At 37.7% G+C, this 18,992-nt stretch overlaps 1 protein-coding gene across 1 annotated transcript; it reads right to left on the bottom strand.

Annotated features, from left to right (window-relative positions):
- Nucleotides 1-2,648: 2,648 nt before the first annotated feature.
- Nucleotides 2,649-18,960, bottom strand: LOC122017336 (kelch repeat-containing protein At3g27220-like). The gene is made up of 7 exons (XM_042574923.1): nt 18,735-18,960; nt 18,102-18,284; nt 8,612-8,841; nt 8,066-8,236; nt 6,763-6,868; nt 4,139-4,345; nt 2,649-3,096 (listed from the first exon to the last, which is right to left on the bottom strand). Exons 2-7 carry the CDS (start codon nt 18,246-18,248, stop codon nt 3,028-3,030), a joined length of 930 nt encoding a protein of 309 aa, XP_042430857.1. The 5' UTR covers nt 18,249-18,284; nt 18,735-18,960; the 3' UTR covers nt 2,649-3,027.
- Nucleotides 18,961-18,992: the final 32 nt, after the last annotated feature.

Here is an 18,992-nt window from a genome sequence, read left to right as displayed (position 1 = left end):
TCAATTTAAGGTTTAAAAGAGTAGAATTTTAATAAAAGCAGCAGCCGTCACCGGCCAATAATTTTTAGGGGATTTTTTTTTAAAAAAAAATGCTTCTTATTACCTTTTTCCAAATATCCCAAAGTTTTTTAAAATAAAAAATTGCTTGTTATTGTTTATTACTTGGGTAAAAATCAAAATAGCCTCATTTTTTTATTTTTTATAGTTACTACAATATTAATATTATTTAATAAGACAAGTCTGTATTATAATGAATCAACTTTGATAAATATTAGAGTAACTTTCATAAATATTGGAATAATTTGGCAAGACAAGTTTTAAAAATATTAGAGTAATTTTAACTAGAGACCTGAAGTAATTTTGATTAATATTTAAGTAAGTTTCATCACAATAATAGAGCAATCTTATCAATGTTAAATTGATTTTGACTAAAATTTTTTAAAAAATAATTTTGAGAGGAAAATTAAGAAAAAAACGTGTTTTTCATGATTTTTAACACGTAGCGCATTTTTGATGATAATGGAACAAATGACATCAGATGAAGACGAAAGCGGGTAACGGTTTTGTACGTACGTGCTGGCGTCGGCATAAAATCGTAAGGAGAAGTACACGAATAGAGCTATACCGTCCGATGGAGATCAGAGGTCCTTTATTGGCCCTTGATTACTCGTCAGGGCGAGCGGCATATGAGGGAGGGCCCACTCGGTGGTTGGGCTTTCCCGCGGCAGGTTCTCGCGCAGGACCGAGATTTTACCCGCCTGTGATAGGTGGCTCCTCCTAGTGGGCCCAACGCTTAGATTAGACGACGCTTTAATAGGTTCTGCTGGGACCCACCCTGATCCGGAAGGGACGAGCGGGTGGCTGGAGAGGGAAATGCGATCGAATAGAAGTCAACGCGGCGGATGTGCTGTCCCATCGTGGTTGGTGCGTCCTCAATTCTCAGTACAGCTACGAAATAACAAATGTTTGCAAAAATAAAAATATTGCTTTTTTTTCTGTTTAAATTTTTCATTCGTTCTACCTTTTATTTATAATTCAACCAAATTTGAATAAATTGCATCTTGAATAATTAGAGTAAGATTTCTACTATCTGCTAAAAATAAATATTTAATTTTTTTAATGTGTATATTTTATATTTTAAATTCATTCGATAATTATTTTTTTTTAAAAAAAACAACTTCAAATCTTGATGTTTTCATATCAATTATATTTTTTTGGCCATTAATTTAATTAAACTTGATCAACTTCACTAGCCAGTAGCCACGACGGTCCAAAATCAGTTGAGACATCAACCTCTCATGTCCTACAAGTTATATATATATATATATATATATATATATATATATATATATATATATATATATATATATATATATATATATATATATATAAAATAGCAACTTGCCTAATGTCTAAGCAAAAGATGTAGCCCGAACCAATGATGTAATGATAAGGGTATTTTTAAAAAAATTTTTAAAGTATTTAATAATTATTTTTTAAAAATATAAATCCACTACATTCATTTAATAATTAATTTTTAATTTTGACTAATTAATCGATAATTTTTTTAATAAATAATTAACCTGAAAAAATATGAAATCATCACATCAACGACCCCTAGAATCGATTTTACGAATATAGAGGAAGATAAATATAGATATACAACTGAAAGCGTATAGCCGAAACGTTAATCCTAAGTAATGATACTTTGAGGATCAAATCCTGGATCTTTTGGTCACGAAATCATATACCCTCATCTATGCTACGCTACGAGGATAATAAATAAATAAATAAATAACCTAAGAACATTAGACTAATGAATTCTAAATTTATCATATCTATGCTAACTAAAAAAATATAACCTTAACTGTGGTGCAATAGTCAAAACATTTTCACAATTAACCACTCAGCACTCCTAAATTTATCTTAATTATCGATAAAAAAAATTTCTTAAGATAACACTTGAAAACTATAAAATTAAGAGGGTAGTGTGAAATTTCTAAAATAAAATTTTAAAAAATGAAATATTTTAAGGATAAATTAAAAATTAGACTTAAGAATGAATATCAAATAAAGTTAAAAATCAAAGGATAAATGAGTAAAATAAAACATTTTCGTGACATGAGGCGCTTGTGTAATATGTTGAAAGGAATTTATAATTTTTTTTAAAAAAATAGAGGATATTGATGGATGCCAATAAAATAATTTTTAAGAATGAATTAAAAAATTATAATAAACCAATTATAAATTTTAAAAATCAAATCCCCATGAAATAGTAAAATAAAATTTTAAAATAAATATAAAAATTATAAGAATATAAAGACAAAAGGAATAACTTTGGTCAAGAGATATAATTTAAATATAAAAATTATAAAAATCAAATATAAAAAAACTTTGGTCACTATAGTTGGCAAAACCACCAAATTATCTCCCAACACTTTCCAAACATCAGTTTTACCCCTTAATTATTAACATATAATACATTTTCATAACAATGTTAGATAAATTAAAACAACTAATATGTAAGGGATACAATGGTAAAAGTTTGTAAAAATATGAAGTACATTTTCATAATCTTAAAACTCAAGATGAATCAAATTTAAATGATTTCCACTTAACCATCATTGGCATGGCAATGCTAGACTCAATGAGCATAATCGTTGATTCTGGACTAAACCATCAGCCAAACGTTTGAATCTTTTGTGACTTGCAAATGAATACATCCACTAAACCACATCCGAAATTGATCAGAGTCGAATGACGAGCATTCTGATCGCTTCTCAAAACAAAAGAAACCAACCAAAGAATAATCAGAAGGTTGATCTAACACATAAATAGATCCTATATTTGAGCCAAGAATGATCAGAAGGTTAACCTACACGGCCTGAACATCAAAAAGAAAATCTCATCTGCTATCAGAACCGAGAGAAGCTATAGATGCAGTTTAGTTCTCCACATGCACCCAACAACCTTTTTGGGAGCAGGATTATTTGGACCCTTGTCTCGCTGGCCAGATGTGAAATAAAGCTAGCCATTCCAGTAGCCGACCAAGGTGGTCTTGATGCGGAAAGGCATCCTTCCCAACACTGACCATTCCTGCATATTTAAGAAGAGAGAAACTTGATGATCAGAAATGCTTAATCCCAACAAATATAAGTTACTATGTACAACGCTTGCTACAAACTAAGTGTTAAAATGAATCATCTTTTCTGGATTTCCAAATTTACAAACATTTTCATATTTTACTCCAGTTCCTCTGCATCTTCTTCCTTTAGATTGTTCTCTTTTTAATTTTTAGTCCTCGACTTCTCAAACTGGTACTTCCTCTCTCGAACCAGATGCAGTCAAGATGGATGGCTTTGCTCACCCTACTCATTATAGGAAGATTAGCTCTGGGTCTGGACACAATGAGCGAAGGGTCAAAAACCTTGAGGATCTATATATATGTGAGCATGCGTGAGGCATGCTGATTCAACTTAGATAAAGATTGCCCGAGTTTAAGAAAACAAATCATGCTGATCTTACTGGCCATAGGATTCTTCATGTGTTAAAGAGTGTTACTTCTAGGATGCACACTTCCCAGGTTTGTGTGAGAGGAGACAAGTCATTAAAAGATGAATCTAAAACCAATATAATGTATTTGTGTCAGAAAGAGCAACATCAGCCCACAGATGAATTTAAATACCAATTGAATATAGATCCAACAACATAAAAGAGAAAGTAGGATAAATATCAGGTGGTATACGAAGTGGTTGGTAAAATCAAGTCTTCCTAGAATCTCGGGGTTCAGGTTAGTCCTAGATGGATCAACAATTAATAGAAAAGTGTATCAAGTTGTCCGACACACTCTCTTGCATTCTTTTCAAAGAAGGATTTCTTCCCATGCAATGAATACAGAAATAAAAAAAAATGATCAGGAGACTAGAGAGTCAGTATTCATCAAATAGATACCACTAACTAAAAAAAAGGATTTCTTCCCATGCAATGAATACAGAAATAAAAAAAAATGATCAGGAGACTAGAGAGTCAGTATTCATCAAATAGATACCACTAACTAAAAAAAAAGGATAACATTGACAATGCGGATACTATGATGCTCCAAAAAATTAATTTCTATGTAAAGGAAAAGGATTTCTACCAATTTATCCAAATTGAACTGAAACACTTCTCCAACTGGCACCATCTTTTTGGTTATAGGATACTTTTCTGTTGTGCCTCCAACAATTATAATTGAACTGTTAATGTTAACCCATGCAAATTCTATATGAGAATCTGGTTTCGGCATGGGCAGAAGTTCCTTCCATTTCATTACATTATCAAGCATGTAGACATCGCTGTACACAACCTGGATAAACACAAATGAAATTTGAGGACTATGGAAATATGAATGCTAAACTAAATCAGAGTTAAGAAAGAAGCCACTATGAAGTAAATATAAAACACCATAATATAAGTGTTGCAATGCGAATATCATGTCAGTAAATTCAAGGCCAGCATTTAGGTATGATTTTGAACACAGTCCATCAAAACTTATAAAATCAAAGAACCAAGAATTATATTACATGATTCTATAATCTTTAATGCTCTGATACATTGACACTTTAAATGGGCACTCTACATTTCTATTGATTGTGTTAGGAACCCAAAATTCAGAATGGAGGAACACATAAAACACAGAATTGTATTAAGGTTAACATAAACAATCTAGTAAAAAAAACTCTCTCCGCCAGCTGAAAGTCAATGCTTTCGTCAAAGCCAATGCTTTCTTCTCACAATAATACTTAGATCCCCTCCCCTCTTAACTTCCCACCAACTTATAACCACACATACTCTAAAACATGCTAACATAACTGCCACAAAGATATAACTGACTTTAAAATATAAACTGCCACTATATATTAATTCTGTTCAAGTCCCTTTTTGTTTCTCTCCTGAAATATACAAGTCATGTTTTGGGCTTGTTTCCCACCCATCATCCAACACTTATACCACATTTGGAACTTGGTTCCTATCATTACCACCTACTGCAGCTCTAGCCTTGTCCTCAAGGCTAAGATAAGAAAATTGAGTTCTAAGAGTGAAATCATCCACCCACATTATGTCAATCATGTTCTTGCCCTTCCATTTGACTAGCCATTGACGAATCACTTCACCATTATGAACAATGTCTCTACTAGCAATCACATATTATGATTCCACATCATCTTCTAGTGCTACCTCCAATCCATTGAGTAGATATGCTTGTACACCGTACTCTCTAATAGCTTTCTTAGAGTCGTGAATTTTGTTAGAACCTCGTCCTGTTGTTGTATTTGTTCTGTCCATTTGGAAAGACTGACCCAATTTCTTCTAAATCGAATTAGGCCTTGTATATGGTCGAAAATGGCCCAAACCAGAGCTACCTTGGCTGAAATTGCCCCATAACTTCTACTTCCCTAATGTCTTTTGTGGGATCACCCCTTCCTCTAGCAATTCCACTTCAACATCCTTTGCCATACGCACTAACTGCCTTCTAGACAGTGAATTCAACATTCGAACTCTTCTTCTGATATGAGGTAGTAATCCACTCATGAAATAGCCAATATATTGCTCTTGTGAAAAATACGGAACTAAAGAAATCAACTCAAAAGCTTCAATAAATTCTTCTACATTTCCATTATATTTTAATGCTGCCAATTCTTCAAAAGGATTCTCATGTCTACATCTTCCATAACGAGCTATGAGAGTGCGTTTAAATTTTTCCAAGTTATATTAACTTCGGTCTCCTTAAGAAGATTAAACCAATGAATTATAGTGTCTTTCATACTTACATGTGCCAACTTGACCATAACTTCGTCAGAAGTATTCTGGACTTCAAAATAAATCTCAACCCTAGTAATGCACACTATTGGATCTCAACCATTAAACATTGGTAATTCCACTTTCTTAACACATCTTGTACTCCTCCAATTGATCACTTTGATGTTCTTGAAGCTCAGATTGAGATGACTGATCAATAGAAATGGATGCCCCCTTCAATGGTGTGGCTGCAACTCTAATTCCTAATTGCTTGCTAATCTCTTGTAAAAGAGAACCATGTTGTTGTACTTCAGACAAAAATTGTTGCATAATACCTTTGATTTCTTCCATACTTCCTTCTTGCGTCCCCATCCTCTCTTCCAAAACATTTACCCTATCTGACATCTTTGGTATTCCTTCTAAGCATACAACCCCTCTTACATCCAGCAAGTTGAACCAATATTAGGAACCCAAAATTAAGAATGGAGGAACACATAAAACATAGAATTGTATTAAGGTTAACACAAAAAATCTGGTAAAGAAAACTCTCTCCATCAGCCCAAAGCCAATGCTTTCTTCTCACAATAATACTTAGATCCCATCCCCTCTAACTTCCCACAAACTTATAACCACACATACCCTAAAACATGCTAACCTAACTGTCACAAAGATATAACTGACTCTAAAACATAAATTGCCACTGTATATTAATTCTGTTCATACCCCTTTTTATTTTATCCCTCCTGGAATATACAAGAAATGTTTTGGGCTTATTTCCCTCATGATCCAACATGTTTCGCCCATGATCCAGCACTTGGTCCACATTTGGAACTTGGTTCCTATCAGATTGCGTAAAATTTATTTAGAAATATCCATAAACCGTGTCACACACTTAGGTCCACACTCATGTTGCATCTCCTATTGAAACCAACTAACAGTTTATGATGAATTTTTTGAGGTATTGACATAAGAATGATATCTAACCTCACTTCTTCGGACACACTTGAAAATTGGTGATCCAGGTTTGGCCATAAAATCACCCTCTTGACCACCAATGACAATAAGCTGATCATTGGCAACAACACAAGCCCTGGTAGAAAAAAAAAAGGTTAGGTTAGATGGAGGTTTGTTTCACTGTATTGATAATAACGTAACTGCAGAACAGAATTTCTAATCAATGTCTTAAAGTTTGACTTGATCTGAGATTCTTGGAAACCACAAGTCTCAGGCATATATTTGAGAATAATGGTCAATGATGTGATAATTGAGAAAACAAATAATTGAAAGGGTAGCTCTAACTGCATGGAGTATGGTCATGTTACTACAAGAACTAGTTGTCACTGTCATAAGGGGAAACAAACCATATTCAATCACCTGATAATTGGATAGCTACAGAATGCAGTTGAATGAAGGGGAGCCTTGGCGCAACAGTAAAGTTGTTGCCATGTGACCACAGGTTCGAATCCTGTAAACAGCCTCTTGCAAAAAGCAGGATAAGACTGCGTACAATGGATCCTTCCCCGGGACCCCGCATGATGGGAGCTTTGTGCACCGGGCTGCCCTTTTTTTCTTTTTTTTACAGTATGCAGTTGAATATGATTCATGCGATCCGCATTTTCAAGTACAAGAAATAGTTTGATTTGAACAATATAAACAACTAAAATACAAAGTGAACCTTGAAAAACACATGGAAAACAATTCCTCATGCTTCTATCTTGCACAATATGTATCTGATATACTATATACAAAAGGATGGTCTCATAGAGGAGCATTTTGTCTGACATGATGATCAATTTCATTTTTCTAATTTATTAGTTCTCTTCTGCAAGAGTTTCTTCCAAATCTTTGGACCATGAAGAAACAGCAGTGTTTAGGGTTAAATGCATGGTTCTCCTTTCTAATGTTTACAAGTTACATTATCCTTGCAGTGTTTATTGGCAATGCTTACAAGTTATGTTGCTGCTTGCAATGTTGATCTTATAAATTAAGTAAAAAATGCATATCTTCCTCTCAGCTAAATCTCAAATTAGTAGAAAAAAGATACGAATCTGATTGCAACACGTGAACATATCAGTAAAGGATGAATTGCTTATGTAGAAAATAAAAGGCACATGAAAATAAAGATATTGTTTGGCTATACCAGGATGGTGATCACGAAATTGAAAGTCAAGTGGAACTTCTAAAGTATAAATTCCACCACAGCGACAAAACAGGATATGTTATATAGGAGAAAGCTAAATTTTTTAAACAAATTTAGGTACTAACTTTAGATAAATGGCCCACAAACCTGTGGGGACCACCACAAGGTATAGGGATTTCACCCCGCCATTCTTTCTCCAAGGTCCTCCCATCTTTCACAACAAGACTCCAGTGTTCTAATCCAGGTTCGTGATGATCCTCCTTGCTTCCACCCATGACATGGAGTCTGCCTCTCCAGAGATGGGTAGCTGGAGCATACCTACAGATGCTACTGTTAAAGCTTTTCTTATAATAAAGCATAAAACCATGTTTTGAACAGAAGAAAACACCATCAAAGGTGGTGTTATTATGGTCCATCCTGAAATGATATTAATTCATGGGACTTAGAAGTATTTTTTATGTTAACCAATACTGAAAAAATTGAACATTTTAAGAGAAAATACGAAAACATCTCAAGATTTTAGCTGAATGCATGAAGATCAATGGGATATTATAATATTAGGAAAACCTTAACAACTTTTGAAAAATAAAAATTGTAGAGACTTAGAAAAGGACTCATCTCAACCTGAATTCCAAATGCTCATGCAATTTATATAAATATTTCGCTCTTTGAAACTATCTCTAAAGGACTCACCTAGGTACTAGCAAGGGTGGCAGATCATGCCACTCTTTTTTCTCTGTATCCAGCACAAAATTACGAGCAGTAGGACCTCTACATTGAGGACCATATTGTCCAGTCACAACATAGATGTATCTCCCATCCGTTGCCATTCCTAGATGAGAATGAGCCATTTCTTTGGATATGTCAAATCTTCCTCCCCATGAATTATCAGTAAAATTATATATATCTACATGAGAATGGACCTGCAATAAATTGCTAGTATGAAAGCTCTTCCAAAAAATGTAGAAAACAGAAGTTATACACTTGAGAGCACAAACAATTGTTAAAAATTATCTGCCAGACTTTAAATCATTTAGTTTAGTTTTGCCTTTTTTTTTTCTTGTTGAAACTGTTAGGACCAAAAGTAGCTAGAGGGGGGGGTGAATAGCTCGTCGCGTTCGCTCGTTGCTCGGCGTTGCTTGTTCCTTCAAAGATGTGCAGCGGAAATACAAAGAAACAATCACACAACGCTAACACGGTTGGTTTACTTGGTATCCACCTCACAAGAGGTGACTAATCCAAGGATCCACACCAACACACACACCCTCCACTAAATAAAACTCTCCTTTATGGTAACTACCAAGGGCGGAGAAGCCCTACAAGACTCAATACAAGAAGAGAGGGAAAGGATACAAGAAATACAAGCTTACAAGCTTACAATGAGTATAAACCCTAACCCTAGCTTCTCTTCTTGGCTTTGATCCGCCTCTTGACTTGGAAAACTTCCAAGATCCTTCAAGAACTGGCGATCTGAGCTTTGTGAGTGCTGTGGAGGAGCTGGCGAGAAATCTGGAGTGAATCGGAGAAGAGATGCTGCAGCCAACGCACGCCTGCAGCTCAAATACGACGCAACGGTCGGATCTCGATCGATTCGAATATTCCCAATCGATCGGGGAGGCTTTGGATCGATCCACGGATCGATCCAGAGCGCCTCTGTGCTCTGGAAAAGCGCCTGGATCGATCCACGGATCGATCCAGCGCTTATCGCGCAAAGCAGCCGCGTCCCAATCGATCCACTGATCGATTTGGACATCTGGATCGATCCACGAATCGATCCAGAGGCTCTCTGTTCGCTAGGAAAGGCCTGGATCGATCCACTGATCGATCCAGCTCCTGGATCGATCCACTGATCGATCCAACACTTCCAAGCCTCTCAAACCAACATCCGGTCAACCTTGACCTGTTGGTACATCATGCCTAGCATCTGGTCACTCCTTTGACCTGCTAGGACTTCCCACCAAGTGTCTGGTCAATCCCTTTGACCCACTTAGACTTTTCTATTCATGCCAGTATCCGGTCACTCCTCGACCTACGGACTTCCATCGATGTCCGGTCGATCCCTTTCGACCTATCTCAGATTTCCTCGTGCCAAGTATCGATCAATCCCTTTGACTACTTGGACTTCCCAACACCGGATGTCCGATCATCCTTGATCCATCCGGATTTTCCCTGCCCGGCTTCACTCACGGGACTTTCACCTAGCTTCACTCACTAGGGTTTTCCTTCGACTTCACTCACGGGACTTTCACCAGCTTCACTCACTAGGGTTTTCACCGGGTTTCACTCACCGGACTTTCACCTAGCTTCACTCACTGGGGTTTTCCATGGCTTCACTCACGGGACTTTCACCTAGCTTCACTCACTAGGGTTTCACCGGTTTCACTCACCGGGACTTTCACCTAGCTTCACTCACTAGGGTTTTCCTTCGGCTTCACTCACCGGGACTTCCCTGTCAGTATCCGGTCAACCTTGACCTACTGACTCTTCTTCAATCAATTTCTTATTGTCAAACATCTAAACTCAAACCAAGACTCGGCTTGGTCACCCAGGTCAACATTGGGATGTTGCACCAACAATCTCCCCCTTTTTTATATTTGACAATACCACAATAACACTTACAATACCACATGTAAGTTAGGCTAATCCTATAGCCTCAATCTTCATGCCACTAGGTAATGAACATATAAATTAAGCTCTTCATTCTCCCCCTACGAGGGCACACTCCCTCTAGGTAATGAAAGCCTAACTTACACCCATTCATAGGTCCTTTCATTCTCCCCCTATTGGCACACATCAACCCATGCCCCAATTTTGGGTACACATCAACAAATGCCCCAATGTTGAAAACTCTCCCCCTGAAGAGTTGCTCATCGTTGTTCACAACTTCACTCGTTGTGGTCAACACGATAATGAAGGTCCCATACCCTTCATTAACCTTAACCCTACATTCTCCCCCAATGTAGGCAAATGCCCATCCTTGAGCATTATCCACTTGAAGCCACTTGAACAATGAGGATATCCACTCCCCATTAAAGTTCAAACGCTCAACCTTGAGCATGTTCTTAACGGAAGGTTGACCACCTTCCAAGGTTCATGAAAAATAATTTTCATGTCTTTAAAGAGTCCCTCCCCCTAAAGACATGGTGGTAACTTCTGTCATTGCACCAACAATGACTTGGAATCCCTAAACCTTTAGGAAACCCAAATTTAGAAGTTTTGAGGTTCAAATACTTAAAATTTGAAACAAACCTCAACCTAAACTTCAATGAAGCCTTCCTTAACCAATCCATCCTTGTTTTCACATGAAAACACCCTTTGTATGTATACAAATGTATTTTAGGGGTTTGGAATGGTTACCTAGACTCAAAGAGGTTCAAAGATGCTGAAATCAAGCCTTCCCAGCCAAAATCAGCAACTTGGATCGATTGGAGTTGGGTTCCAATCGATTGAACCTTTCTGAATCGATCCACTGATCGATTCAGACTACCTGGATCGATCGGCTGATCGATCCAGCGAGCTTCTGCTCGCGGGAGACTTGCCTTCTGAATCGATCCACGGATCGATTCGGGCACTCCAATCGATCCATGGATCGATCGGAGCTCTGATAGTTGCTGAAATTCCATTTCAGTCAACTTCAGAAACCCCTAGAAAATTCTACAAAAATCCAAAAATCATGAAATTTCGTGTAGACATTATTTAGGGCATACTTAATCATGGAAAAATAGCTTTCTATGAAAATACATCATATTTTCAAAGATTGACACAAACTCGAAAACTTGCAAAAACTTTAGTGTTTTTCTTCAAGTTTGTGTCTAACTATTCAATGGTGATTACTATCAAAAGATAGCCTTCACCAAGGTTTTCCAAAAACATTTTAAAAACATTTTAAAAACCAATATCCCATCATGTTCCTTGGGCATAATGCACATGACTTGTACATTAGCTTTCCCAATGATGGGAAAACACATAACTATGTGTTTTGATGAACCTAAAGCTCAAAAGAATGCACTAAATCAACATCTTGAGTTTTGTTCATCTTCCTAACATCTCACTTATATCTAATGTACACTAAAACACGGACAAGTCACCTTATAGTCCTTGTGAGATGTGGGATTTTGATTTTTCCCTAATCTAGGGATCATGCATATCTATCTAGGCATTCTAGAGATATTAGACATCCACCTAGGATGTCACTTGCCAATAATTGTTGTTAAATGCCATTCGTCCTTAATTACAAGGAATTAAACTTAATGCATGATTATGTTATGGCATACATCAAAAGAAAATATTTTTCGAAAGAAAATATCCTATTACTACATGATGTATGAATGTCATGACATGGTATTTTTGGAGTTTTCATAATAAAACAATGAATTCAAAAATAGACATGATGTCATGGCATATGATGGGCAAGCAATCATGGCAATGTTTAGCATAAATAAAATATACCTAGATTACCTATCTAAATATCCTTAATCACTTAGCTAAACTCAAAATATACCACTTGTTTTAACTTAAAACGATACCACTTGTTTTAATTTAAAACATTAAACCTAGATTGCCCTAACTACTTCAAAGAAATGCCAAAACCTAAATTGACATTTCTTATTTCTCTTGATTTGTTTATGCCACTTAATAATTAAACATATCCTCAAATGTTGGCATATTTCATTTTTCCACAAGAGTAGCACTAAGAAAATACCAAAGTCCCAACTTGGTATTTCTTATATTTTTCTAATTTGTACCTTTTAAGATAAAATCAATTTTTCCACCAATAGACACATGTTACTCTTTCAAGAAGTAATCAATAGGTCCATTTCATTTTCAAAGGTTAACTAAAACCTTGAAAATGCTCCTTGAGTGTCAATTTCCTCAAAGTTAGGTTAACTACCCTTCTAATCGGAGTTGACACTCTCTAACCCATCTATGGGGTAGAGAAGATGCTCCTAGGAACCCAACACCTATTGGTGCTCCTTGGATGCTCTAGGTACTCACTAGGGATAACTTCCCTAGATACCTTCCTAGTGACCTTGTTGGGCTTCTTAGAAGCCTTGGTCACACTTTCTAGGTCAACTCTAGGGATAGCCTCCCTTGTGACCTTGTTAGTGACTTTCTTAGACTTCTTAGAAGTCTTAGTCACTTTGGTTGCAAAGATACTTCTAGGGATATCTTCCCTTGTATCTTTGACTTGACCTCTAGACTTAGGGTTTGTTCCATAGCTATATGGAACCCTATGATAACTAGGCACATCCTTTTTAGCTTTGGGTTTGTATCCCAAACCTCTATAGCCATTGGATGACCTTTGTGCTCCTAGCCCTAGGTATTGCTCATTTTGCCCTTTAAGGATATTCTCCATCCTTTTTAGGGTCTTTTCTAGTTTGTCAAGTCTTGACCTCAAGACTTGATTTTCTATCATTAAATCCTTAGGTTTTGGTCCATGAGCATTTTTGATCTTGGGCATGTGTCTATTTTCCTTAGTGTTCCCGCCCAAGTGTCTATCTACCTTCCTAACCTTAGGTTGGGTAGTTTTGGCATGTAGGGCCACATGTTTTTCCTTAAAGCCCTCATGCTTTCTATTCTTATGGTAAATTGCATTAAAATGATAAAAGTTAGAACTATCATGCTTTTCACCATAATGTAAGGGGGTAGGCTCAATAAAAGATACCTTCTTCTTTACCTTGGAGGCTCCCCCTTGACTAGTGCCTCCTTGAGCCTTGACCACCTTCTTCCCCTTGGGGCATTGACTTCGGTAATGCCCCTTTTGATTGCAAGAGAAACATATAATATGCTCCTTGCTCTTCTTTGTGTTGGGGATGATCTCCTTGGGCTTCGCCTTGCCCTTTTGTGCCACTTTGCCCTTCTTCTTGGCCAATTTAGGACACTTGCTCTTGTAGTGTCCATGTTCCCTACACTCAAAGCATATAATATGATTTTTATTTTTAATTGAAATATTTATACCTTTGCTTGTAGGGGTGGCATCTTTTCCTTTGGATCCGGAGGTAGAAGCTTCCTCTTGATCGAACCTTGATTCCCCTCCATTTGATTTTTCTTGACTTGTGGAGATAGAAGCTTCTTCCTCCCCTTCTTCTCTTGACCCGGATGTAGAAGCTTCTCCTTCTTCTTGATCCGGTGTCACCAAGAATTGCTCCCCCTCAATCCTAGAGGTGGAGGCTTCATCATCTTGAATATGAAACAAGGAGTATGCTCCCTCCTTGTTCCCTTCGTTGCATTCCCTTGAGAATGAAGCTTCTTGGATTTCTTCTTCTTCGGAGGTTGAGCATCTCTCAACCTTGGAGTCCTCCTCTTGATCTTGCTCCAAAGAGTCACCCTCTCCGGATTCTTCATGATCTTGTACAGTGGAGGGGATCTCTTCATGAAGCTTGGCCAATTTCCTTTGCATCTTCAAATTCTCCAATTTTGCAAAGGATGGTGCTTGGCAATAAATTGACCAAAAGCTTGGTCACTTTTTCATTGGCCTCGCACCTCTGGACTTGCTCTTAGTTCCACTTGCTCCTCTTGAGAACTTTACCCTTTGAATTTCTTGGAGTCTTGAAACCTTCCATTAGAGCAAACCATTGCTCTATCTCCATCATAAGAAAATTTTCAATTCTTGATTTCCAAGAATCAAAACTCGTGGAAGTGTATGGTGGAGCCACCCTTGTGTCAAATCCAAGTCCATCTTGGAATTGCATCTTGAAGTTGAGCTTTTTGATATCTTTGACTTTGACAATTTTTGCTTCAACTTCTTCACCCTCTAGCTTTTCTTGTTATGCTTGACCCTTCCGGCGATGATTCCGGTGAAGAGCGGCCTCGCTCTGATACCACTTGTTAGGACCAAAAGTAGCTAGAGGGTGAATAGCTCGTCGCGTTCGCTCGTTGCTCGGCGTTGCTTGTTCCTTCAAAGATGTGCAGCGGAAATACAAAGAAACAATCACACAACGCTAACACGGTTGGTTTACTTGGTATCCACCTCACAAGAGGTGACTAATCCAAGGATCCACACCAACACACACACCCTCCACTAAATAAAACTCTCCTTTATGGTAACTACCAAGGGCGGAGAAGCCCTACAAGACTCAATACAAGAAGAGAGGGAAAGGATACAAGAAATACAAGCTTACAATGAGTATAAACACTAACCCTAGCTTCTCTTCTTGGCTTTGATCCGCCTCTTGACTTGGAAAACTTCCAAGATCCTTCAAGAACTGGCGATCTGAGCTTTGTGAGTGCTGTGGAGGAGCTGGCGAGAAATCTGGAGTGAATCGGAGAAGAGATGCTGCAGCCAACGCACGCCTGCAGCTCAAATACGACGCAACGGTCGGATCCCGATCGATTCGAATATTCCCAATCGATCGGGGAGGCTTTGGATCGATCCACGGATCGATCCAGAGCGCCTCTGTGCTCTGGAAAAACGCTTGGATCGATCCACGGATCGATCCAGCGCTTGTCCAGCGTCCCAATCGATCCATCGATCGATTTGGACATCTGGATCGATCCGTAGATCGATCCGGGCTTCTGATGGAAGGCCGGATCGATCCACGATCGATCCAGCTCTGAATCGATCCATCGATCGATCCAACACTTGGTTTTGCCCAAACCAAGTTCCAGCCTCTCAAACCAACATCCGGTCAACCTTGACTGGTGGTACATCGTACCTAGCATCCGGTCACTCCTTTGACTGTAGGACTTCCCACCAAGTGTCCGGTCAATCCTTTGACCCACTTAGACTTTTCTATTCATGCCAAGTATCCGGCACTCCTCGACCTACTTGGACTTCCATCGGATGTCCGGTCAATCTCTTTGACTCCATCAGATTTCCTCGTGCCAAGTATCCAGTCAATCCTTTGACCTACTTGGACTTCCCAACACCAGATGTCCGATCATCCTTGATCCATCTGGATTTTCCCTTGCCTGGCTTCACTCACCAGGACTTTCACCTAGCTTCACTCACTAGGGTTTTCCTTCTGCCTGGTTTCACTCACCAGGACTTTCACCTAGCTTCACTCACTAGGGTTTTCCTTCTGCCTAGCTTCACTCACCAGGACTTTCACCTAGCTTCACTCACTAGGGTTTTCACCTGGTTTCACTCACCAGGACTTTCACCTAGCTTCACTCACTAGGGTTTTCCTTTTGCCTGGCTTCACTCACCAGGACTTCCCTGTCAAGTATCCGGTCAACCTTGACCTACTTGACTCTTCTTCAATCAATTTCTTATTGTCAAACATCTAAACTCAAACCAAGACTCAGCTTGGTCACCCAGGTCAACCTTGACCTGAGGGATGTTGCACCAACAGAAACAACCCAAATAGTTGGATATACAATTTATTTGAATATTATTAATGATACATAGCCTTGCATCAAGTTCAATGGAAAAATATATTTGAGTAGTCAACCTCAAATAGTTAGTGGCTTACTGTTGTTGTTGTTGTTATTTACAAGAAACAATTTCATGAATTAATTTATATGCCCTTCACTAACAAGCAAGTTAACCAATATTACACTTTCAGAAAACAAACTTGTAAGTTTCTCATGTGCCAAGTACTTTAAAAGGCAAAGGGCCATAGAATACAAACCAGCAACCGGCCTAGGAAATAACTGAACAAAGGAGAAGTATAAAACAACTGCTTCTCTATGACATAAACTCATGTAATCAGGTCACAGAACAGAAAGTTGAAGTCCTGACTCCTGAACCATGTGATTAAGGAACAAATCTTGAAATGTAATCCCAGGCTCCATCACATGGAAATTTTTTGGACCAATATTAAATCTGTAATCTTGGGTTACGCTAAACACAATAATCAATGTACTTTATTTGTGAATTGCAATTTAAAGTCTATTTCAACTCTTAGACAAATGTCAGATAAGCAAGTACAGTGCGGAATTATGCTCACCTTTCTATTGAAATCCAATAACTGATTTTAATTATTACTTATTACTTCTATGAAAATGGTTAATTCTCTGAAACAGTATTCTTAGAAGTCAAGTAATAATAAACTGCTTAAGAAAAATTCCTTTAAACTAATCTAGTCCTATGTAATTTCATTATCAAGATCGTAAGATCCATCAAGAAAATTCAACGCATAAATTGTCATCAAAGTGAAAAAAAAAACAAAATATTCAAAGTTACAAACTTCAATATACAAATTGCTCTGCCTGTGATTGCAAGGCACAAAATTGCAGGGCAAAAGATCCAAACCAAACAAAAGATAAAAGCAACTGAAAGATGTACCTACCTAATTGCAGGCTAGATTGAGAATTCTGAATGAGGAGGTGCATGTAACCTCCCTTATTTGGAAAGCTATATCAAGGAGAGGGAATCCCCACCCCATATTTCCTTTCAGAAACATTGTAGTAGCATTTAGTAAGATGTGACGTTACTTGATCACTGTTACCCACCAATCATCTGGTGTCAGGAGATGACCCTTTAAAGATCTTTGAGAACAGAGCTGGTTTACCAAATGCTTGATTCACTTAATGGTTAATACTGCTTGAACATAATACTCATATCATAAAAGGCCGTGAAAGGACAGGCATTGGCAGATTTCTTGGGAGCACATCTTCTACTAGAACACTTCAAATTGCAAGAAGAATTGTCTGACAAAGCAGTATACTGCACTGAAGTCCTATCAGGACCCATATAAAAAAAAGCTTGGGTGATGTATTTTGCCTAAGCCTCAAGAACAAATGAGAAAGGACATCCAACATGTGAATAGGGGTCAGAATCGTCATTAATACTCTTGAAGAAACATGATCCCTTTTTCAATGACTCATAATACACAGTTTTGATCATGGCAATGGAACTAGTTTGTGACATTGAAGTCCACATAGTATTTTTTTTTTGAACAAAAATCAATCTGATTTATTTTATATCCTTCGATGGATGAGAAAATAAGTCCTATGGGATCAACAAACCTATGGGAATCAAAATCAAATAAAGAATAAAGAAAAAAACATATATATATTTTTGAAGTATAACCAGTCAATGTCATTAAAACCAGGAGATCATTTTCCAGATAGGGTGTTCATATATATCTTTTGCCATATGATATTTTAAAACTTAGAATTCAACTAGACGTAAGAGACTAAATCTATAGAAACATGTAAAAATAAATGTTGATATCGAAGTCCATTATAAAACAGAACATGAGGGGCATGTAAAGTGTAAGATATTTAAGATTCTCACATAGTCGATTGTACCATATCCAGCAAAGACATATAAAAGATTTTTAATTTGTATAGCTGCACCATCTAGACGTGGAACAGGTGCCTCTGCCATCTCTTCCCATGCTAACTCTGGTGCTGGCAAGTCAGCAAAAGTTGCGTTCAACATTTTTGAATCTAATACTCTTTTATCCTTTTCCTCATCCTGCAAAAGGAAGATTCATTAGTGGAAACCTTGAGTCGTTAACCAATATACCTTGATCATTATGTAGCAATAGGCTGCTATAGGTTGATGTCTGATAAATGAAATTTTCAATCCATAAACTTCTACTCTAAATGGAATAGAAAATTGACAAAGACTACTCCTACTAACAACCAATAAGCCCGTGCCTTACGCTATGCAAATTCAAATGAGCATATAGTCAAAGTATGTAAATTTTCTGTATGTTATTGTCGCATTCTTACGGTTCCATTTCTTTCTCACGATCTCTTTTGATCATCTAGCGTGAGGAGGGCATTAATCATCAGATACGCTACTCATTTCCAATACATAAAGCAGCAAAATCAGTTGCCAAACAGATAAAGGATGACGTATAGAAGAAAACGCATCAAAAACCTAACGTCGACACATCAATAACTAAAAGCACAGACTCACCGCCGACTCGGAAGCCAGATCGCCCGCACCGGGAAGTCTCTCAAGAGGTCGATCGAGGTTTCTGGACCAAACGAGCGAAGAAGATGCGGAATTTGAGTAAGCCCAGAGGGAATCCACGACAAGGGCGACCCCTGGGCGACAGAGGAGAGAACCAAGACGAACCTCCCCGACTTGTTGGATCTCGCCATTGAGATCTCCGAGGAGCGAGGATGAAACCCAAGTAGGGGTCTACTAGAAAGTAGTTATAGTACTAGAAAA

The sequence above is a fragment of the Zingiber officinale genome, chromosome 1A (assembly GCF_018446385.1).
Source record: "Zingiber officinale cultivar Zhangliang chromosome 1A, Zo_v1.1, whole genome shotgun sequence".
NCBI classification, from domain to species: Eukaryota; Viridiplantae; Streptophyta; class Magnoliopsida; order Zingiberales; family Zingiberaceae; genus Zingiber; species Zingiber officinale.
Note: the sequence above shows the minus strand (reverse complement) of the source record. Positions and strands in the feature narration are given on the sequence as shown.